Source organism: Haemaphysalis longicornis, unplaced genomic scaffold (assembly GCF_048455015.1).
Source record: "Haemaphysalis longicornis isolate Haplotype H1 unplaced genomic scaffold, Haemaphysalis longicornis Haplotype H1 scaffold_12, whole genome shotgun sequence".
Lineage (NCBI taxonomy): Eukaryota > Metazoa > Arthropoda > Arachnida > Ixodida > Ixodidae > Haemaphysalis > Haemaphysalis longicornis.
Genome location: NW_027526225.1, coordinates 90,807,574 through 90,829,884, shown reverse-complemented (window position 1 = coordinate 90,829,884; position 22,311 = coordinate 90,807,574). Strand labels below are relative to the sequence as shown.

Sequence of the window (22,311 nt, the reverse complement as noted above, 5' to 3'; positions counted from 1 at the left end):
GCGCTGATTATGGAAATATATTGGGATTGTAATAGGAATCTGAAATAATAGCCCCTTGTGAATTTAGAAAGCCGGCTGTTCTGCGCAACACGTCACCACGCGCATTACTTGACTTCGACGGCTTGTGTATATTTTTGCAGTTCTCAGCGCGTCTAATAACGTCAGTTTGATGTCGCGTCCGTCGGTAACCCTACACAGCCACCAAGAAAAAGTTTCTACGTTGCGGAATTACAGGAATGGAATTGAACTGCCCGGCCATTCCAGGAATGGGAATGGGCGAAGTTTTGGCATACCACGGTATGGAAAGGAATGGAATTGCGGCAAGCTTTAAGTGCTCGGAATGGAATCGGCGCGAATGGGGGCTGCCCATTCCGCAACACTGGTCTCCGATGGCTGTCCATGTCATGCCATGAGAAGCATTCTGGTTTCATTAATTAATTAATTAATTAATTAATTAATTAATTAATTAATTAATTAATTAATTAATTAATTAATTAATTAATTCATCTATTTTGGTTTGTGTAGCAGATTTGCGTTGTACAACAGTCCCTTCGCCCACCCTCCTCTTCCTGCACACTTCTCGGTTTATCTTCAAATTCATACTCGTATGAAGGGGTTTTAGGCCAACCAAATGTCACTGAATGTCGTAGAGCAGATCGCATAACATCAGCGCTGCACATCGCTATTTCGTATTGTCTGAACTGCGTGGTTGTATAGGTTGTATTCACTGGCGAGGTACGCATGCAGGCAACCATGTGAGTGCGCCGTTATGGTTACGTCAGGCTTCGCGGCATGGCGGTACTTGTCCGTGCTAAGCGCATGATAAGGGTTGGACGTTTCAAACTCTACCCCACCGAATGCAAAGTAATGCCTCGACTCCAATGTGATTGCGATTAATAACATCTCTGTTGACACCACCGTTGAGAATCGGGTTGAAACGGAGCAGACGACGCACGCTGTTTTTTTTTCTCTGCGGCGTGCGGGTGCAGTGGCACAAGCCGCGCCATGTCCGTGGCGCAGCGGCCATGTCCGTAGCCGTTACCAGTGTTGCCAAGCGAAGAAATTGACAGCTAAGCTTTTCAATGAATACCACCTATACAGTTCCCCAGTGACGCAGCTGCCACGAGGGCGTTTTATTTCCCGTGACCAGCAAAATCATATATGGTGCCCGAGGTCGGGAAAAGGTGTGACCAGCTTCGGAACAACTCGACAAACATGCTTCATTCCGCTGCTGTCGAACGAGCCAAAGCGGGCCTTGTATGGCATGCTGCTTATGCAACAACAACAACAATAACAACAACAACAACTGCACGTCGACGTACTAAGAAAAGGCGAGGCACACGCAGCGCGGCGTCTCCTATTTTCTTCATCGGCCTGCGTCTGAGTTGTCGTCCTCGCAAAGGGGAAATGTCTATCTTAACAACAACACTGGTGATGGTGGTGAAAAGAAGTTATTGGAGCCGGAACACAAAAATTGACCGCGTATTAGCCCGCCTTGCTGCAAATGTCATCGAAAGACGATAATCCTCTGTCGCCCCTGCCACGTAACGTTCACTCTCATCTCTCACCCCTCACGCTCTTCGCCTCCTCTCTTGCTCCTCTAATTATGAATTAATGGAAAGTTTATCGACTCAATTTAATTTTCCCGCGTTCATACTGTTCGCGCGCCATATGCTGAGACAGAGAGCGTCGTTTTTAAAGCAAGCTTTACTATCCTAGTCGAGCTGAGTAGGTTAGTCGCCAGCAATTTGACCTTCATTAGACCGCAACTGCGGCGTAGCCTCGGCAACACATCAAGTGACTCGCCGCCTGAGCTTCACCGCCGCCGGCTAGGCGCATGCAATCTCCGCTGCTGGGTTGCAGCCTGACTACGTGAGTCGGTTGCAAGCTTGACCATGGATGAGTGCGAGCCCGGGCAGTCTTCTCTGAGCGTTGCGTTGCCGAGCGTCGTCGGCAAGCGGCGTCTGACCACCACGCGGATATCACCCGGCGATCTGCTTCACTGGAGAGGGTCTGGAAGGCCAAGTGCGCGGAGCAAGCGTCGGGTGCTGTGGAAGAGCGAACCAAGTGAAACCAAAATTTAACCAGGCTAAACTTTCGCTTTGCACATCCAGGCAGCAGGCTTAGCTGACCTGAGCCGCAGCCATTTTTGATCTTTGTTGTGCTTCAAACATCTCGAATGGACATGTCCTCGCCTCTTTTGTACAACCTTTTGTACAGAGCTTTTTTTTTTTTTTTTTTTTTTTGCGAAAACCACTACAACATGAATTCTTAGCACAACGCTGGTAGTCCGGGTTATGTACCCTGAGGTTTCCTTTGCGCTGAATAATAATGGGCATGTATGAACCACGCATTAGCGCTGAATAATATGGGCATGTATGAGCCATGCATTAGTTTCAAGCGGTCCTGCTTAATTCGCATTCTTTCATCTGTTTGTGGAATTGGCGATTGTATCGGGTGTATCGATCTTTCCTTCGCAGGGCGAGGCGACATAATTCCCGTTTCGGCAGTGCATTTTTATGCAGCACGTGTTCTAAACCACCGCGCTGTTTCCCCCTACAGCTAGCCACGAAATTTGTAGCGTTTTCCTGGTCAGGATCGAAGCAGCAACCGCGTTGCGACGCGCCCTGTTCTTTCCTTACTCCTTCCTTCCTCAATGCACCATGCCAACGAACCATGTGTATCGTGATGGCGGTACTGGTACCTGGTCTATGATACTCTTGGAGTTCGATCCGCCGGGTATATGAACTGCTGCTGTATTTTCTGGGAAGTTTCCGTTTGTTGTTGTATGAACAGCACATTTCCTGTCCGTTTGCTGAATAGCCGCCGCCGTTTTATGTACAAAGAGTTTTAGAACACCGTACATGCTCCGACTGTTCCGTTCGTACCGTGTTGACCGGCACCCGACTGCGCCTGCGCGCGCGGGCACGGCGAGGAGGACACCCCCCACCGTAACAAATGCGCGTGCATGGCGAGGGCCGGCCCGCCGAACTAATTCACCCCACCGAAACGAATGCGCAAGTGCCCGGACGGGGCCCGGTCAACACGGTACCAATTGGTACCAATTGGTACCAATTGGTTAACCGAACGGACGGAGCATACAAAGTGCTGAAACTAAAATACGGAGTGCTAAAACACAGAGTGCTAAAACAAAGGGCAAAACACGGTAGGCCTCGCGAACCTGCATCGTCATGGCCCCAGGTAACGCCACTGGTGCTAATTTGTCAGGCATCGCGTTCAAGATGGCCACCAGCTCTCCTATAGTCGCAATTTTTATTTGATTTATAAATAAGCAGATAAGCAGCGACGTATTGCTTCAAATGAAACAAAATAGACTACAACATTCAACCTTTGCACAAGGTTTGAGCGCGATCAGAGATGTGGATTTTTCAGGAAAGATTTTTAAACACGCTCATTTACCATCGTAACATCCTGCACGCGCATTAGCTTCGTAATTGGCTTGGCTTGTAACGTTTTAGTTAGTGAGAAACACGTAAAGTGCCGCGCCAGAACGATGATAAAAGTGTTTATTTACATTGTTAGGAAATAAAAACGCGTTGTACCAATAAGAAAGGGGAGAAAACGCATTTTATTTCATTTTCTGCCTTTTCATTCTAGCCGGAGGTCTTCGTGAACATTATCGTCTGCGATTCTGACGGGCCAAACAAGCCGGACATTGCAAACGACGTTTAACTACTGTAACACCCGACGAAAACATTGTACTATAACCATTTCACTACTGTTTTATAAGAATGAATTATCAGAAAAGTCCTAAAATGGTATGTACAGTACATGACAAAACATTTGCACCGCGGTTAACCCCACTGACGTGCAGATCGTCTGGCTGCCATGAGTTACTGCACATCGGTGTTTTCCCCTTCGCGTAGTGCTTTTACGGACTGTGCTAATCATTTATGACCAGATTCAAGAGCCGCATTTGTTACTTTAGCACTGTTTTGAAACTGCCGCACCTTCGCCCGGGGATCAGCACGGGCGCTGTCGGCATCAACTAAACATTCACATTGATCGTGACATTGATTATCTGTATTAAAATCAGCTGAACTTGTGAAGTCATTAAAGTGAACTAGAATCCTCAGTTCAGCTGTAGCATGGAGGGCGGTTCATGGTCATGGCATGGCCGTGTTCATGAGCTTTTGTTCACGACTGTTGCGGCTGGCGTACTCAGTTGCGCTTCGTTCAACACCGCAGGCAAATCGACGGCATCGCTCCGACGTTTGCCAAAAAGCCCACGATACGGCAGGAGGACGATGGCGAGCGTCTCCTCTTCGAGGCCCGGATCCTGGCGGACCCGGAGCCGGTCGTGTGCTGGTACCACAACGGCACCCCCGTGGTGGCCAAGGGCCGCTTCCAGGTCGGTCGGTGGGCAGCGCCGCGTGTTCACGTGACACGATATGTTCCCATGACTTCTCCCGATAAGGGATGGGAAAGGGTGTTAAGGGAGTGGACAGGGGCAGCCCGCTGACGAAAAACAGGAGTTTCGCAGTTTTATCGACAGTTTAACAGCTAGTTGTATTTCACTTTGTAGCTGCAGTGGCATAGGCTGAAATATATTTAGCGGAAGGGAGTTATAAAAAAAAAAAGGGGGGCGGTATAGTGTGTAGTGAATCGGTATCTGAAGATTAGAAAGTAAGAGCTAAGGCATCTAAGTGTGATTAAAAGGGTGCAGACTGTCTTAAAGAACTAAAACCTGCAGTAGAGGTTACAAAAAAAGGTTTTTCTTATTGAGCACATGGCACACAATTAAGCACTCACATTTCAGTGCCAGTCTTCTTTTCTGCCTTTTCGAGCGAAGAACGTTCACCGGTACGAATAATGCAGCCGGTAATGTAGGATAACTTTCGTCAAAATTCCAGGTCTGATTCCGACGTCCCCTCCTCATACATTTAATGTTAGGAGGAAGTTTGTGATGACACGCAGAATTACGAGAATGAAGAAGATCAAAATTTGGGATGGAGCATTGTAATTATGGTAGAGAACTGTTAGCCGTAGCTTGAAGCATGCGGGCTGTATTTTTATGCTGCCGTTAGTTGACAGCGTTTAAAAGAAGCTGTTGACAACTTTGTTTTTTTTTTTGTTTTATCTTCTTGCAACAGATGCTTATGGAAAAAGATGGCAACGCCTACCACGTGACACTACAAATAGATGACGTCACCATTGAAGATGCCGGAAAATACAAGGTCACAGCAAAGAACGAGCTTGGCGAAAGCAACGCCAACATCAGCTTGAACTTTGACAGTAAGTTCATTGCATTTTTTTTTATATAGTTACCAGGTTTGTGCATGCATGGGTGTCGTGTTCAGGTAGGACCATTCTTGTGCTTCAAGTGCAGTCTCTTTCACCCCTGTTGTCTTACTATGTATCATGGCATGATATATGATTCATGACTAGGAAATACAGCACAACATAATCAATGTGCCAGTAGTGTGGTGGTGTGGATTCTAGCATCCTAAAAAGTGCAGTGGAAAGCATATTGAAGATTTGGGGGGGCCAACGGCTGTTGACTGAAAGAAAAAAAAAAAAAGAAAAACCATTGTCATGTTCTCTGTCATATCGTGTGGCTGAACTGCAGTACCCGAAATACACGACTTTCATGGCCATTTCATGTCTGTTGAGCGCTGGGCGTATTCCTGTGCAGGTGACGACCTTCCGGAGGAAGGGGCTAAGCCCGTTTTCACCGAGAAGCCGAGGATCAAGCAGTCCGACGATGGGAACAAAATCATTTTTGAGTGTCAGTTGGTGGCCGATCCCCCACCGGCCATTGAATGGTGAGCTCATTTTCATCGCCAAGGGCTCAGCACACACCGTAACTGGGTTGTGCGAATAGGTGTCACCACTGCTGTTCCATTGCTGTTGCTGCCACAAAGCCACTCCCAGCGCAGCCCTCATAGTAGCTCCTATAGAGCTAGAATCTGCCTGAGCTAGTGGAGTGACAGTGGGAGCGGCTAATATCGCTACCATTGCGGAAACCCTGTGGCTTTGTGGAGACCATGTCAGGGAATGCTGCTTGTCTTGCGCCTTGTTTTACTGACTTAGTGCCACAATGTGGGCGGAACTCAATATGGGAGTGGGCAAATCAAATCAAATCAAATCAAATCAAATCAAATCAAATCAAATCAAATCGTTTATTTTTCAACATTGGCGCAGCGTCAACAACGTTGACGGTCACTGTGGCAAAAGGCTGTAGAGACAGCTTGACAGGGCCAGATCGCCGGTGCAGCTGCAACAACTTTGGTCGTAAATAATACATTGCACAGTTTAGTTTGTTGAAAACAAAAATTATACAGAAGCAAAGTTACAATACACTGAACAATATTTCACCGTTATTTTAAATCACGTAGAAATCCAGCTTTACGAAGTGTCAAACACATACTAGACAAAATGCCATTCCTTAGAAGAACATGAAAAAGAATTGTTGATACAAACATCACTGTAATTTCTCATTGAAAATTATAGAATGCAATTCTTTGCGACTGATATGAGCACATTCATCAGTATGTGGGTGTAATTGGTGAAGCATCGCGGGTATGTTGTGACTAAGCGATTGTAAAGAGTAGTCAGTGCGGTGCCGAGGAACAATATTTGTCTCGTTCACGAGTTCAACTCAGGCATTCCCACATTGTCTGTTTCTGTGAGTGCCTCAGTAATAGGTACTTTTTGGCTGCTCATCGTAAAAACTTCGGCACACCTGACAGCTTCAACACTGCTGCTTGAGGCTGTTGAAATTGGACATAAGGGCTGTGTGACACCGAAAAAGGGTGTGTGAACCCATTGATACAATGTCACCGACGGTCGCGCCATCGACCACTGTTGAGAGAAGTGCACAGCAATGAGCTGGCAGGCAGGCATTTGTCATGGTGAACCGCGCAGTAAAACAAGTTGGATTTTTTTGAGCTGCAGCGAATGACAGAAAACTACAATGACTCGAGGAAACCCGTGGTGGTGATCCAGTGTGAGGAAACAAGGCGACATGAAGTTTGTAGTTTGCGAACAAAACACTTGTTCATTTCTCCTGGTTGGAATGACTCACGAGATTCATAGAAATGGAAGAATTACCCAATAAACAGCAAATATAGGAAACAGCTTGACGGCTGATAACGAAACTCCCTATCTTCAGTGATCACAGCCTGTCTGCAGTTGGTTGGCAAGGGAATAGTTGGTGCCTATGACAGAGATTTGGGATCCTTCGATAATTTGCAGCCAATGAAATATGCCTTGCATATTTTTGTCGACTTTTAAGGCAGCCTTTTTCTTTTTTACCGGCTGTATACATAAGAGAACGATAAACAATAAAACAGAGACATAAACAACTGCTTCCTTCACGTCGTCGTCACCACCAAGGAATTGCAATCTGTGTGTATCGTCTGCCATGCTCTGCCAGGTACCACAAGGGTGTGCTGGTGAAGGAGGACGCCCGGCACAAGTACCGGATTGTCTCGGATAACCACAGCCACACGGTGGCCCTGGAAGTGGCCAATGTCAAAGCGGAGGATGGCGGGGAGTACCGGGTTCTCGCTCGAAATGACCACGGCGAGGGTCACGCCAACATCACGCTCAACTTCGAAGGTATACGGCCTCTCGCTTCCTCTCCCACCACTGCGGACAGAGGAGCGACCCTGAACTAGCTAGTGCAAAGGGTTAAGTTAGGGTTAAGTTAAGTTGACATGGCTTAGGGAACAGATAGGGGGAGTACGTGTACGGTTACATTCACATGCGTGGGTCAGTTGTTGGTAAATGATTGATTGGTGGATTGATTGATTGATGAGGTTTAACAAATTTCACACACCGACGCCAAACAGGCGATGAGGCGCACCGTAGTGGAGGGCTCCGGATCAATTTTGACCCCCTGGGGTCAAAATTTATGTGCGCCGAAATCTTGAACACACAGGTGTTCTTGCTTTTTGCCTATGTTGGTAAATGAAATAGGAAGGCGTGAGTAAATTTCTTTGCCATGTTTCTGAAACTTGCTTTCATAAGAGTTGTATTTGCCAAGGAGCCTTATATAACCTAAGACTGCTTGTGAAATTCACTCAGGTTTGGTGACGTCCCAAGGGGTTCACATTATTGAAGTTGATGATGGAAGCTACTTGCTATGTTGCTGCTTATGCGTGGTGTAATTATTTCTATTTTTTTTTTTTATGTTTCAGATTCTGGAAAACCAAAGTAAGTGTGCCAATTCAATATTTATCATTTTTAGAAGTACATGCATGATTCTGTGGTCGTGTAGCTTATTTGCTACCAAGTATTTATCAGCCAAGCTGCACCTAAATGTGTTTATCATTTTCGAACATTTTAAGGTTGAACATCGTAAAATTAAAAATGTTTACTCTCTAGGTGATGGCAACTGGTGGAAGGGAGTTTAATTTGAGCAGATTTTACGACAACACAATTGGTTATGCGAAAATTGCCACAGTTGTCTTGTAACATGCCATGATCCAGTCACTGTGGCAGTTCCTCGATGAAGCCAGGACGGATCATGCTGTCAAGTACCTATAGAGGGTGAAATGTTTTGAAGTGCCACTGGCCTGGGAATGTGGACTCAACTCATGAGTACATCAGTACATATACCTGAACAGAGGTTTAGGGGACAACATCAAAACGCTGATTTGGCAAAATTTACATCTTCAGGATCACTGAGGAACATTTTCAGCATGTGTGGCATGTTGTACAAATGCTTCTGTGGTATTTTCCCTTCCAAGGGTTCCAGACGGCAAAGCGCCACGGTTTCCCAAGAAACCCACCATTCGCCAAGAGGGCGACTCCCTCATCCTCGAGTGCATCCTTGAAGCGCATCCTTTCCCCGAGATCTCCTGGTTTCTAGGGCCCAAAAAGATCATGGAAGGTCTCCGACACAAGACATCCAAGAAGGAAACCGGCAAACACACGTACCTCCTCAGCTTGGAAATCAGGGTGAGTCGTAGGCGAAATGTTTTCGTTAAAAACGCTTGCCCGCAATTTTTTTCGAGCGTGAATCTATTGTAAAGGTTACAATAACAAAATGTTTCTAGGGCTCACCTAACAGTGCTATGATTCTAAGTTTTTTTTGGGCGGCGTGGTTCTCTCAATGTTTCATCTAAGCTTATGCAAATGATTATGAGAAGGCAGAATACCGTATTTTCGCTGGTATAATCTGCACCAAAAATGCGAAAATTTTAGCGACAGAGTAGGGGTGCGAATAATATGCGGGGTTTTTCTTTTAGTGCAGCTTTACGGCAATGCGTGTTGTGCTGGGAAGCTCCTACGCAGTAACACTGACTAAGCCTTCCATGGCAGCCATTGCACAAAACATACAAGGACAAAGAAGAAAAAACAAGGACCAGCACACTCTAACAACTGAATTTTATTAGTGAATTGTGACTTTCTGCTTGCACTCAGTGTATTCTACTTGTTAAATGTACGCTTTTCCTGTCTTCATAGTATGTGATGTGTTGCTTGAGCAGTAGCTTTGGTGTGCAGCCTTTCCTATATCAGATGTGCGGGCAATACGCGAGGATTTTTTTTCCTTTTCCGGCAGGTTGAAAGTGGGGGTGCGGATAATATGCAGAGGCAGGTTATACGCACGAAAATACGGTACACTTGGAAAGCACTGAATGTGGTTTCTTCAGGCGTAGCGCGCTGTTTTCTGGCACACAGGTGCTGTGGGCTAACTGGCTGAAATTGAGAGCCCACATTGTGCAAAGACCATGTGTACGCAAGTGAGCATGGTCGGGTTGACAAGCTACGGCAATCGACCAGCTGTAAAAGAAAAAGTACACATGAAATAGACATGCAGTACATAGAGGCACGTGCTGACCACCGAATAGAAGTTTTGTTTGTGTTAAATGGAAATTTTGTTTTTTGACACTTCAGAACCTAAGACCTGTGCTCAGCTGCCTCGCGCCTACTTTTTAAAGCGCAATAAATTTTTGTATGTTGGTTAGGTTTAAAATTAAAAAATTCCATTCCGTGTTGTTTTTCCTACATGCGTACACTTTTCTTTCTTGCACTGTTTTCTTTCGATCTATAAAATTTAATAGTTCAAGTCAAGATGTTAATTTCTTTACATTACATCAAATTTGTCCTGGCACTGATACAGCAGAGATGGCACGGCTAGTGTGTTTTAATTGTCGCCTCACTTTTATACTTCTTCTAAGCTAGCTGGTATTATGGATATACGAACTAACCTGAAGTTGATGCCTAAATATTAAAGAAAAAAGTGCGAAATCAACGTGCAATACTCATTTTTTACATTGCACTCTAGCCTAGCTGAAAAACGAAATGGCGGGTAATAATTATAGGTGCGGAGTAACCAGTTACCAGGGGTGATCTTCAGCTTGAATGTCATGTTGCGACTGCATGTAGTTCTACAAATGCACTGCAACGATTCGTCTCCTGTTCAATATTGCTTGGGCACATTCTCCCGTTAGTGTGCACCTTGCAAAAAAACAAAATCGAACTTTTCTGGTGTGTTGTTGTGCTCTTTGATATCCGTGATGCTCTTATTCATAGCCGTCGCATGTTGATTGCCTCCTTTTTCCCAGGACCCAACGACAGAAGACGGCGGCAACTACCGCTGCAACGCTGTAAACGAGCTGGGTGACAGCAACGCCAACATTACGCTGAATCTTCAAGGTACGTGGCATTGCATGCTGCTTTGCTCTTTCCAACCTTCAGCTCTTGTATCTAGGTGGGGAAAATGCGGCGAGAGCAGCAGGTGACGGGATTTGAGCGGGGCGTAATCTGCTTTCCCCTGTCCTTGGCATGCAGGTGCCGAGCCGCCCAAGCCGCCGGGCGAGCCCCCCGTGTTCACGGAGAAGCCCAAAATCATTCCAAAGGACTCCGGAGCGGTGATCCTGATGGAGTGCCACGTCAAGTCCAAAACTGCCCCCCAGTTCACGTGGCTCCACGACGGAAAGCCGGTCCGCGAGGCCCCCCACATCAAGGCCAAGATGGTCAAGGATGGCGGCGAGTTTATCATCACCCTCGAGATCAAGGTGGGTGCCAGTCTGCAGGAGCCTCCCCCAAAAACACCGCTTCCTTTGGCCAGGACACTCTGTCTGTTCTTTATTTGTGCCTTGTGTGGACATAAGGATAGATGCCCAAACAATGAACATGTCTTTTAATGTTGTAATGCCAAAGCTCTGCAATGACATAGCAGCAGCTTTCATCTCTGATGTGCTGGAACTAAAAAAGCGGTGCTGTCTTTTGTGCATGCTGTTCAGAATCCCGGGAAGGATGACGGAGGTCCATACAAGTGCAACATTAGGAACGAGGACGGAGAAATCAATGGAAACCTCAATCTCAACATTGCTGGTAAGTGTGATGGCATACCTTAATGCCTCCCTTTTCAAAACCCGTGGCGAGCTCGTTACGTTTAGAAAAAGCACACAAACTTGTATGTGTAACTTAATCCCACTGAAATAACAAAGAGGCTCCAAAAGAGCATTTAGGGGTTGATCTTGGTCAAAAATGAAGAAAGCAGTTATAGTTACTAAATGTGAGCTCCAGTTAAAATTCTAGTGTCGCGATTGTAGCCAATCAGGGTAGGTGCATGATAATGACGGCAAATTTAAACATTCAATTTTAAATCCACCTTAGCCTGACCTGTGAGCTATAGATGGTATTCATGGAATAGTTTAGCTGTCAGTTTCTTTGCTTGGCAATCCTGGAAATGGTTACAAACATGGCCGAAGCGCCACGGTCATGGCGTGGCTTGTACCACTGCGCCCACACGCCACAGAAAAAGAAAAAAAAAACATGGGCGTGCGTCGTCTGCACCGTTTCAACCCGATTCTTAACGGTGGTGTCAACAGAGATGTTATTAATCGCACTCACATTGGAGCCGAGGCATTTCTTTGCGTTCTGTGGGGTAAAGTTTCGAACGTCCAACACGCATCATGTGCAAAGCACGGAAGTACCGCCATCCTACGGAGCCCGACGTAACCAGTGACGACGCACTCACATGGTTGCCTGCATGTGTGCCTCGCCAGTGAATACTACCTATACATTGCCCACGTGGGGTGAACTCATCATGTGATGATGATGTATCTGCCCAGGCGCGGCGGCTCCGACAGGGGTGGCGCCGTCCTTTGTGGAGAAGCCACAGATCACTGCCGAGGAGGACGGCAAGCTGATCATCATGGAGTGCAAGGTGCGGGCCGACCCCAAGCCCACCATCACCTGGACCAAGGAGGGAGTGGCCGTCGACGAGAACAGGCGCATCAAGCAGATCATCAAGGAGGAGAAGGACGTCTACCACATACGCCTCGAGCTCCGAGTAAGTGCCAGCACAGTCAGGGTTGCGCTGTACAGAGGAGCTGTTGTAGCTTGAACCTGTTCGTCTATCCCCTGAAGGTCATGTTGCGGTAGGAGCGGGTTCACAGACTCGCCGGTGGCCTCGCAAAAACCGGTTCCCAGACCCACCGATAGAGTGTGCAGTGGTTTCGCAGGGGCAGGCAGAGTTTATCGATGTAGGCAGTTGCGAAACTCTGTCTCAAAATTTTGACGGCCCGCACCTAGAACCCCCAGCTTTGGATCATGCGTATAGTGGCGCCACTGTGGCCACCGTGCGTACTATAAAAAAAAAACCCTAATTTTTCAAACTGACAAATTAACGTCAAATTTTATTTCACTAATCATTTACTTTTGTACTTTCGTAAGTTATCCATTGATTTCTTAACTCCGGTTTTTATGTCGCGATTGTTTCTGCGTCTGCGCAACTGCCTTGACCAATTGACGCTTGTGCGGGCACTCCGCCACAACATAGGTCCAACCTGAAGTACTATATTTGCAGTTGTCACTCGGCCTACAGCGCACTGTATGCCAAAACTAATCCAGCTCTAAATATTCCTTTCAAGACGTTGAAGCGTTGAACTGTAAAGCCGTTGAAGCGAATTTTTAACTCTTTCTTTTTGCCGTCGGAAGACCACAGATGACGCGCAGCAGACGACAATGCGCAAGCAACGACGCATCTCGCTGACCACACAGTCGCATTTTTTTACTACTCTTTCTTTGAGTGCATTTAAAACAGTTGCATGGATGAACACATTGGGCTCCTTTGGTAGATCAAATTTACATAAGCACCAAATTCCATTTTTTGTCCAAGTCATCAAGCGGCGAAGCCCATTGTATAGTTTATTTTGTCACCAACAGATGGCGCCACTGTATGGAAAAATACAAAACAGTGGACCAATCGTAGGGTCGCTTTTTGATGCACGGGTCTTATGGGGAGTTTTGCAACTCCTATATCAAGTAACTTTGGGGACAGGTTCCTCCCGCCGCTGATGTTTAGTGCCTATTCCTTGGCACGAACCGTAGACTTTGCACGGCTACAATGTTGCTATTCTCGGGTGTGCGCCCATAGACGTTCGAAGCTGACACAAGGGAACCACAGCTCACCTTTTTCAGCAGATTTCACACTGCACAGAACTGGGTTTAGTTTTTTTACGGAGCTTGCCTTCCTAGGGGTCGTGCCTGACATCATAATCTATGGGTAGAAATGCAATGCTGCGGAGCTTGTCATTTGTCTTCTCTTTTCTGTCAAGTAGTACAAGGCTTGAAACATGTCTGCAATAGTGTTTTAGATCCTTGTATTTGTGCTGAAGTCTAACTGAACTACTGAACTAGCACACATCTGAGTAGGTACATGCATAAGCATTATAATATTGTACACGTAAGTGTGTTATATGTTGTCAGAGCTAGCCAGGCTGAGAGCCTGCAGTGGTATTGGGAGGTTACTCTAAAAATTTACTATTTGGCTCTCACATTTTCGCATTCTATTTTGCACTTGACGTAAGGTAACTCACCCGTTAGTTGCTTTCAGTGGCTGCTAATGCTCTCAACTGACACGATCCCATGTTTCCTTACATAGAGCTCAGAAAGAAAAAAAAAAGTGCAGAAATTTGTGTCTGCTTCTGGTGGATGCACTTACCTTTAAACAGATCAATAGGGCTAGTGCGTCTTGCTGTCTTCATGTCCTATTTGTGCGTGCACTTAATTTTTTTTCTAAAGCCTTGGTACTTTGACGCGATGCCTTTCTCTCATACTTCAGGACCCAGAGTTTGAAGATGCGGGCATATACACATGCAACGTCAAGAACACTGCGGGCGAGAGCAATGCAAACCTGACCCTCAACATTGAGTGTAAGCCGCCTCTCCTTGTCTCATATTGTCACTGGTTCCGTTTATAGTAAGGAGCCACGTCACAATATTCTTGTCATGGGGGGTGTGGTTAGTGCACTGTGCCTTTGGCATCTAGGTTTTAAATCCGCATTCGAAATTGTGTAGGTCAAGTTTAAGAAAAGCTAACTGAATTTTACTCAGATATTTGTGTGACTTCACTGACATTGCAGTGACGTCAGTTTCTGATTTCCGATGGTATGTATCCTTAGTTTCCTTCTGTTGTTGGGTAGATCGTGAGAGTCTGCACTCAGTTATTGCCTTTGAGAAACTTGCTCCATCTCTCAGCGTCTCTTCAAGTGCTCATCTCTGATCATTAGAGGAACAGCCACTGTTTGGGGACGATCAAACGGTCGCTCTGGTGCGGTCCCTTCGCAGTGGCGCCGGTGATCAAGGAGCGGCCCAAGGTGGTGAGGCGGGAGCTGCACAAGACGATCGTGATCGAGTGCCACGTCAAGTCGACCAACAAGCCCGAGGTGGTGTGGTTCAAGGAGAACACGGAGGTGCGCGAGGACACCCGCCACCAGGTGCACATCCGCCAGGTGTCCCAGGGCGAGTTTGCGGTCGCCCTCGAGATCGACAAGCCCGCCGCCCAGGACAAGGGCGCCTACAAGCTGGTCGCCAAGAACGTCAAGGGCGAGGCCGCCTCCCAGACCGTGGACGTCGACCTCGAAGGTGAGTGGCGGGCCATTCCCTTTCTTCTCTCCCGTTTGATGAGAGCCGGGGGACCGCTAGCAGCAAACTTTTCACCGAAAGGGTTAAGGTGCCCAATAATTAATCCCCAAACATTCCCCCCTCCCCTTAGAACAGGAGGGGAAGAGGAATGGGGGGATAAACACATTGTGTTGCGTTTTTTCTTTTCATTCCTTTTTGGTTAGTGGTTAAGCTAGGCTAGCTTAATGTGGCGTGACATTGTTTCGACTTCCACACATATGCAAGGGAATAATTGATTTTATGCACGCGTTCAAGCTGCTTTCAACTTGTTAATTAAGAAGCAGTCATGCCTGACTCATAAGCTCAAGATTGTGGCGCACTGCCATTTTGTGTAATTAGTTTCTCTGCCTTCCTCTTGGGTGCCATTTATTAATGAGATCCGGCTGTATGCTTTTAATGACCATCATATAGGCATTCTCACTTCGTGGTTAGTGCAAAAAATTTCAGACAGTTATGCAACATGGCCCATTGGCCATGCCTCCATTGCTTGTTCTGCACTCTTTTTGTTACTTCTAAAGGTCCTTTGTGTCTAATCATGCATGTAGGGTTATTGTTTAGCAATGCTGGGTTTAGGTTTCGTGCACATGCGTTATGTTCTGATTATGTTCTGTTGTCTCTTCTTACCATGTTCAGAGGAGAAAAAAGAGCCTGAGAAAAAGAAAGAACCTGAGAAGAAGAAGGAAGAACCGTGAGTGATTGTTACTTCGCTTCTTTTTCTGCTCTCCTTATTAAGGCTTTGAAGCCACCGACCTGCAGTTGTCCAAACTGCACTTGACCATGCACTGTTTCCGTACCGTTCCTCGTCCGCTAATTCCCCTCTTGTCTTTCACAGAAAGCCCAAGGGAGAGAAGCCAAAGATTGTACAAGTGCTGGCATCCCAGGTGCGCCAATTGAATCCCACTTTTTCAGACACTGGGTCTTTCCCCAGGTTCCTCCAACAGGTGACCGAACGTTGTTCGTCTGTGCCTTTTTTTGCAGACTGTCGAAGAGGGCAAGACGTGCGAGTTTGTCTGCCGTGTTGAGTCTGTCACCAAGGTCACAGTGGTCTGGACAAAGTGAGTTGGGTGCCTTCTCTTTTTGAGCTTTCCGGAAGCACGACCTTCCTGCAACCCAAAAGTTAGGCACGGATGCTGAGCCACTGCCTTGTGAATAATGAGCTAGCCTAGGTTTCTTTAACTAGCCTAGGTTGTAGGTCTGTCAAGCTGTCGTAGGTCGAGCTATCGTAGGTGTCGTAAGAGCTGTTGTAGGTCAAAGTCGTCTGTCTGCTGTAGGTCGTGCGTCACACAGGGGTAGGAGCAGGTTCGCAGACTTACCAATAGAGGGCGCAGTGGTCTTGAGAGGGCGGGTTCCTCTAGGGGAGGCAGCCTCCCGCTGCTGATGTTTAGCTGCTGCTTTCTTTGCGCAAACCGTAAAATTTGCACGGTGACGGCGCTGGCATTCTGGGGTGAGTATCTATTGACGTTCAAGCCAATACAAGACAACGACAGCTTCGTTGCTTCAGCAGTTTTCACTCTGGGTGGATCTGGGTTTAACTTTTTATTTGCTGTTCCTGTGCAGAACCATGCTATAAGGCTGGTTTGACGAAGGTCACTTTACTGCCAACAAACGGAAAAAGTTATCAGACTGGATAGTAATGTAAACATCGCATTGTGAAGCTTCCAGGAAAAAAAGAAAAGAGTTTCATTTACCTTTTAGTTTTAGTACCCTGATTTCTTTTACTGCCTAATGTTGATAACACATCAAGCATCCTTCATCCCCTCCTTCATAGTGGTTCTCTGATTAGAGCCAGTTTGCTCAGCGGCATTCTGTTGCGGCTGCCGTGTCCTTTCCAGGAACAAGAGGGTGGTTCGGGAAACCACTAGCACCCGCATCACCTTTGACGGCTCCACTGCCAAGCTGGTGTTCTCTCCGGCCACCAAGGACGTGGCCGGAAACTACACGGTCGAATTCACAAACGAGTTTGGCAAGGAGGAATCCTCAGCAGAGCTCATTGTCACAGGTTGGTCCCCCCTTTTTTTTTTTCATCATCCTTGCGCGTGAGGCAGAAAGGTGCTGACAGGAATGGGTGCCGCATTTCGAGAGTGTTAAACGTCAATTTCAACGTCTTTTGTGCGTTCCAGAGTAACAGGGATAAGCTTGGTTTGTGGGAAAGTCGGCGTTTTGTGGCAGTGGCGCAGTTGAACAAACTCCGCTAGATTTCGGCCAGAATTTATTTGTTTATTTATTTATTTACCTTAAAAGCCCAGAGGGCATTACATAAGGGGAGTTACATTAATCCTTAATCCTTTAAAACTTAATCTTTTTATTTTTAGCCAGTATAGGGGCAATGCTATGGGAAAGGGGACATGTATGCTGTAACGTACAGGTGTTTTGGGGCGTTGGATCAGTTATAGCGAGAACATTTTCCACAATTGAAAAGAAAGGAGGTTCTTATTGGAGAGGGGGTTTTGAGGGCTTTGGAAAGCTCAGAAATGCCTTTGTGAATGCAAACTTTGAAACCTATGTTCTTGGATGTCATAGATTGAGTTGACGTGACCACACTTTTTTGTTTCTTCCTGGGGAGGCATGCTGAATGTTAGGGCTATTATGGAAGAGTGACCTCTAAATCATTCTTTCGGGATTTCCTGCATGCACAAAGGTTCAAATGAGGGTGTGCCTAGTGATGGCCACGCATTAGCGTTTGTGCAAGGATCCCACATTAGTTCCTCTTCTTCATTTTTGGCTGGAAGGCAAAATGATGCTCATTTGTGAAAAAGTGACGGACCTTAATAAAAGCAAACTGCTTATAGTACAAGTCAGAAATTTGTTGAACGGAATGTAAGGCCATCGCCTCCTGTATTTTTACAATGCCAAACGAATCAGCCCGGACCGGCCAACCAAGTCCTCTCCTGCTACTCCGGCCACTCTCCCCCAATCGCTAGCCTTCCCAGCACTTTAGTCACGTGACTGGGTCATCTTAGGGCGACGCGTAGTGGAAAGCGGCAACGTTTGCAAAACGTGCTCCGCCGCGAGTCAGTTTTCTAACGCTGGCGGGAGCGCCCTTCCTTCGGCAATCTCAAGCATCAGTTGCCTTGGCAACCAGGCACAAGCCGCTCTCGAATTCAGTTACGGTCGGGTGATCCCGGTTCAGCTTGGGGCCCCACCTTACGGCATGTGGGTACTGCAGGCGTACCACTCACTCCCACTGGGAAGCGGGCGATGCGTTTGGCATTGTAAAATACAGGAGGCGGTGGTAAAAGCAAAGTGGTGCATTGTGTTTACTTGCCTGAAACCGCGTTCTGCTGTCACCCTCCACGTGTTTCTTTTTACCTGCCTCTTCCAGATGCTCCGAAAAAGAAACCGGAAGAAAAGAAGCCCGAAGAGAAGAAGGTTGAGGAGAAGAAACCGGAAGAGAAGAAGCCCGAGGAGAAGAAGCCTGAGGAAAAGAAAAAGCCTGAGGAGAAGAAGAAAGTTGAGGAGAAGAAGAAGAAGGTCGAGGAAGTCAAGGTGGAAGAGAAGGCAGAGGTTAAGAAAGTCGAGGAGAAAAAAGTCGAGGCGAAGAAGCCGGCCGAGAAAAAAGCGCCGGAAAAGAAGCCGGACGAACTTAAACCGGAGGTCGCCGAGAGGAAGCCCTCCATCGACAAGGTACAGCCTGACTGCACTTACTACTACAACGTGTTTACTTGCATGGTGCACGCTTTGGAAGCACATTTTCTGTACAGTAATGAGCATCATGTGAGCACCGTAGCGTAATCGGGGGTGGTGCAGCAAATGGTCAGGCATGGATCACATATTGAGGGTGGCGACGAACATCTGCGAATCATCGTGCCCGAGCATTGGGAATAGGAAGGCTTTGGCTCAATGTGCTCTTGTTTTCTGTGCTCGGGAAAAACTAATAGTAAAATGTCAAGAATTGAGTTCGTTGAATAAGAACGGAGTAAGTAAGTTTGAAAAAAATTTCTTGAGTTGGTTGATCCAAGCCACAGATATGATTTGCTATTTGCAAATAGTTTTCGTACACACCTTATTTTTTTGGTGCCTCAACAACAATGTTATGGATTGATACTTCATGTGAAGGATAGTGTAAGTGTTAAATCTATTTTTTATATATAAGGGGAAGGAGGGGTCTGTGGGATGTCGCTGTGCCTTTACCTTGGGGAGCTCTGCCTGCACTTAGTCATTGGTAGGACAGTCGTGAGCGTGTCTGTCTGTTTGTATGCCAGTGTGCGTGTGTAGATGCTTGCCTAGGTTCTTGTTCTGAGCTCTGTGAGGTTGGTGTGTCTCAGTTCACTGTGCAACGTTAAAGTTGCTGTGCTACGGTGCTTAGGGTGATACTCTAGTTGATGTAAATGACAATTGGTGAGTGTTGCATTAGAGTAGGTCCACACCGTTGTGAGGTGTGCTAGCCGTGTAGACTGACTAAAGTTTCTGTCCTAAATGGACTAGCATAACATAATAACTTAAAGCTAATTTCTCGTCAAGTGGCGTGCTGTCTCTTCTTTCTCCTGGCATTGTTTTCTTTTTGTTGCTTTGTTTTTCTCTGAATGTGTGCTGCGTGCTGACATCTTTTTCATCTCCAAGCAACCTAGGCACCTTCAGAGTAGCCACGGCTTCTTCTATGACCACCGTTGTGCAGCCAGTGTAGCGTGGTATCACTTTGCAGCCACCAAAGCTTGAAGCCGAAGAAAAAGTTCCGCCAGAGCGCAGAACGAGACCTGACCGTCACCAGAACGGCGAGGTCACGGTCGACTCGAAGGACGAGCGTGTTCGCGAGCAATCGCCGAAAGAAGAGCGCCGGCCATCCCTTGGCAGAAGGCGCCTCAGCGATAAAATGGAGCCCCCCAGCCCCCGCAAAGAAGACGTTCCCAAATCACCCAACATCCCCACCCCAGAGCATATTATCCCGCCCACGCCTCCACCCGCCACGACCCCCAGAAAGAAGGACAACATCCCTCCTCCCCTCAACTTGGCTCCTGAAGAGCCATCCGATGTGGAGTCTGCGGCATCCTCGCCTTCGCAGTCGCCACGATCGAAGCACTCTCCGCGTACAATTCTCGGGTTCCAGCTTCGTGGCCCCGAGGACGAGGAAGAGGAAGAAGAGAGGCGGGACTTTGGCGAGCCCATGATCATCGACTTCAAGCGGGAGGAGGAGGAGCCCGAACCCCTGGCAATCGACTCGCCGCCGGCGCGGAAGTCGTCAGTGCCGGTCATTACGGTGGACGACACCGAAGCACCCAAGAAGCCCAAGAAGAAGCGGAGCGTGAAGGCGGAGGAGCCCAAGGAGGAAGGTTCCAAGGAAGAGGGTCCCAAGAAGCCGAAAATGCGGCCCGTCAAGCGGGCAGGCTCGCCGGAGAAGGTTCCCGAGCCGCCGCCCTCGCCCAGAGGCCGCCGCAGCTCAATATGCGTGGCTGCCGAACCAGGGCACGTTCCTTCGGAGCTTGTGGCCCTCCCACAGACTGCCACCGTCACCATCCAGGGAGTGCCAATGACCGTAGAGGATGCGGAAAAGATGCTTGAGGTACGACGGCGGCCGATCGGGCTCCCCACTCCGGCTGCCGCAACGCCGCTGCTCTCGAATGCACTTGGTCAGGCCCCTGGGAAGCACCGATAAGTGCGGCAGGCTGAAGCGTTGCTGCACGCAGCAGGGCCTCAGTGCTGCCGTGCTTCCACGGTGGCCTTTCCGAGCTCATTCTCACCTCCCAGCCGCTGTTTTTTTTCTTCTTCCCAGCTCTAACTGCTTCACAAGCTCAGCTGCTGTGCCTGGCTGACGCCTACGTCAGGATGCAGTCTTTAGCAAGGTGCATCACTTGGCAAGCTTGTACGCAAGCTTGCCAATGCTCCAAGCGTGGCCGATTTGCCGCCAGCCGCTTGCATGCAGTGAGGTATGCCTGACCTTGGTTCTCTCTTCTAGGTGCGAGCGGTGACCTTCCTTTTCAGGCCTGCAGGTCCCCAGCGAGGGCGGCCGATTGTCCCACTGCTGTAGTCTGTGTCAGTCACACTGTGTACACCCGCTAGTGCTTGCCGAGCATTGCCTGAAAACGGGACTTTCGTGTATTTGTCAGCCGAAAGAACCGAGCCCGGTTGAGAATGGCGTGCCAGAGATCAGAGTACCCGACGAGGCGCCCAAGCCGCGGAAGAAGGAGTCCGTGCCGGAGATTGCAGTCCAGGAGCCGGAAGAAGCGCCCCAGCGGCGGGTTGTGCCCATTGTGAAAGAGCCGACGCCCGAACCGTCACGAAACGATTCGCTGGTGCCCGGCGGTGCCACGCTTGAGCCCGGCACGCCTTCGCCGGGTGGTTCGCGGCGAGGCTCGGTGATCATCACGGCCGACGAGGTTGGTTTGAGGCTGGACACGGCTGGGGTGGCTGGCCCTAACCTTGTAGTCTCCCGTCTCGTGGTGTTGTCCTTCTTTGGCCTGGTCGTTGTGGGCGATCTATCCCGAGCCGCCGCTGCCGTTGTTGCCGCCACCGCTGCTTTGGCCCCTCCACTCGCTTCTCCGCATCCCTGGCAGTTCCCACCCAGTTCTGCTGGCGGTTGTCGCATGTGATTCCATTGATGGCTGGCAAGGTGACATACCGACACACCCTTATAGGTGACATACCAACACATCCTTATACGTGACCTACCGACACACCCTTATAAGTGATATACTGACACACCCTTATAGTTGACATACCAACACCCTTATAAGTGACCAACCGACGCATCCTTATAGGTGACATACTGACGCACTCTAATAGGTGACATACCAACACATCCTTATAGGTGACCTACCAGCACCCTTATAGGTGACCAACCGACGCATTATTATAGGTGACATGCCAACACCCTTATAGGCGACATACCAACGCACCCTTATAGGTGACCAATTTTTATAGGTGACATACCGACGCACCCTTATCACCCAACACTTCACTTGGGGGATACTGACTGCTGTTGGCCATAACACGCGGACACTGCCTTTCGTACAAACTGTGTCGGTGGGTGGCTCCAATCTATATACACACCAGTCTGGGTTTCCACAAAGATTTGTGTTTCGTAGTAGTGTCCCCTTGAATTAGCCTTGAGGAGCAGTGGTAAAGGAAGACACCCTCCTTGTCTTGCTGCCCGTAATGTCGGTGTCACTTTACATTTTCAGTGCTGTCACCTTATCAGTTATGAGCTTGCATGGAGCTCTAACCACCTCGCTCTATGTTTACGACCGAGTTTGGCAGTTTCAAACGGCTTTTCCACCATCCTTGCTGTTTGATATTCTGCTTCTGTCAGCTAAACTTGCTGCCGTATACTTGCTTGTGGCTTTTCCCAGGCTGTTTACAATGCCCCGTTGGGCGGTGTAATAATTTGGCTGTCTTTTGCACTGCTCAAGCCTCCTCAATTAAGCAACACAACACACAAAACCGTATCTCTGTTGTGACAGCAGGCACGCGCTTATGCTAATGGGGTTTT

At 47.9% G+C, this 22,311-nt stretch overlaps 1 protein-coding gene across 5 annotated transcripts in view; it reads left to right on the top strand.

The window, feature by feature from the left end:
- Bt (projectin protein bent) overlaps positions 1-22,311 on the top strand; it is a 258,426-nt gene that overhangs the window by 88,646 nt on the left and 147,469 nt on the right. For 3 of the 5 annotated variants that reach the window (XM_077693762.1, XM_077693761.1, XM_077693763.1), the window contains 18 exons: positions 4,210-4,372; positions 5,115-5,256; positions 5,657-5,786; positions 7,400-7,584; positions 8,166-8,181; positions 8,718-8,928; positions 10,539-10,629; positions 10,765-10,991; positions 11,220-11,310; positions 12,054-12,274; positions 14,048-14,138; positions 14,553-14,849; positions 15,522-15,576; positions 15,721-15,769; positions 15,867-15,943; positions 16,721-16,887; positions 18,211-18,512; positions 19,531-20,385. In XM_077693762.1, coding sequence (XP_077549888.1) covers positions 4,210-4,372; positions 5,115-5,256; positions 5,657-5,786; positions 7,400-7,584; positions 8,166-8,181; positions 8,718-8,928; positions 10,539-10,629; positions 10,765-10,991; positions 11,220-11,310; positions 12,054-12,274; positions 14,048-14,138; positions 14,553-14,849; positions 15,522-15,576; positions 15,721-15,769; positions 15,867-15,943; positions 16,721-16,887; positions 18,211-18,512; positions 19,531-20,385 — 3,370 coding nt within the window. Of the gene's footprint in view, positions 1-4,209; positions 4,373-5,114; positions 5,257-5,656; positions 5,787-7,399; positions 7,585-8,165; positions 8,182-8,717; positions 8,929-10,538; positions 10,630-10,764; positions 10,992-11,219; positions 11,311-12,053; positions 12,275-14,047; positions 14,139-14,552; positions 14,850-15,521; positions 15,577-15,720; positions 15,770-15,866; positions 15,944-16,720; positions 16,888-18,210; positions 18,513-19,530; positions 20,386-20,929; positions 21,200-22,311 lie in introns of all 5 variants that reach the window. The other 2 variants (XM_077693764.1, XM_077693765.1) reach the window with 2 other exon arrangements.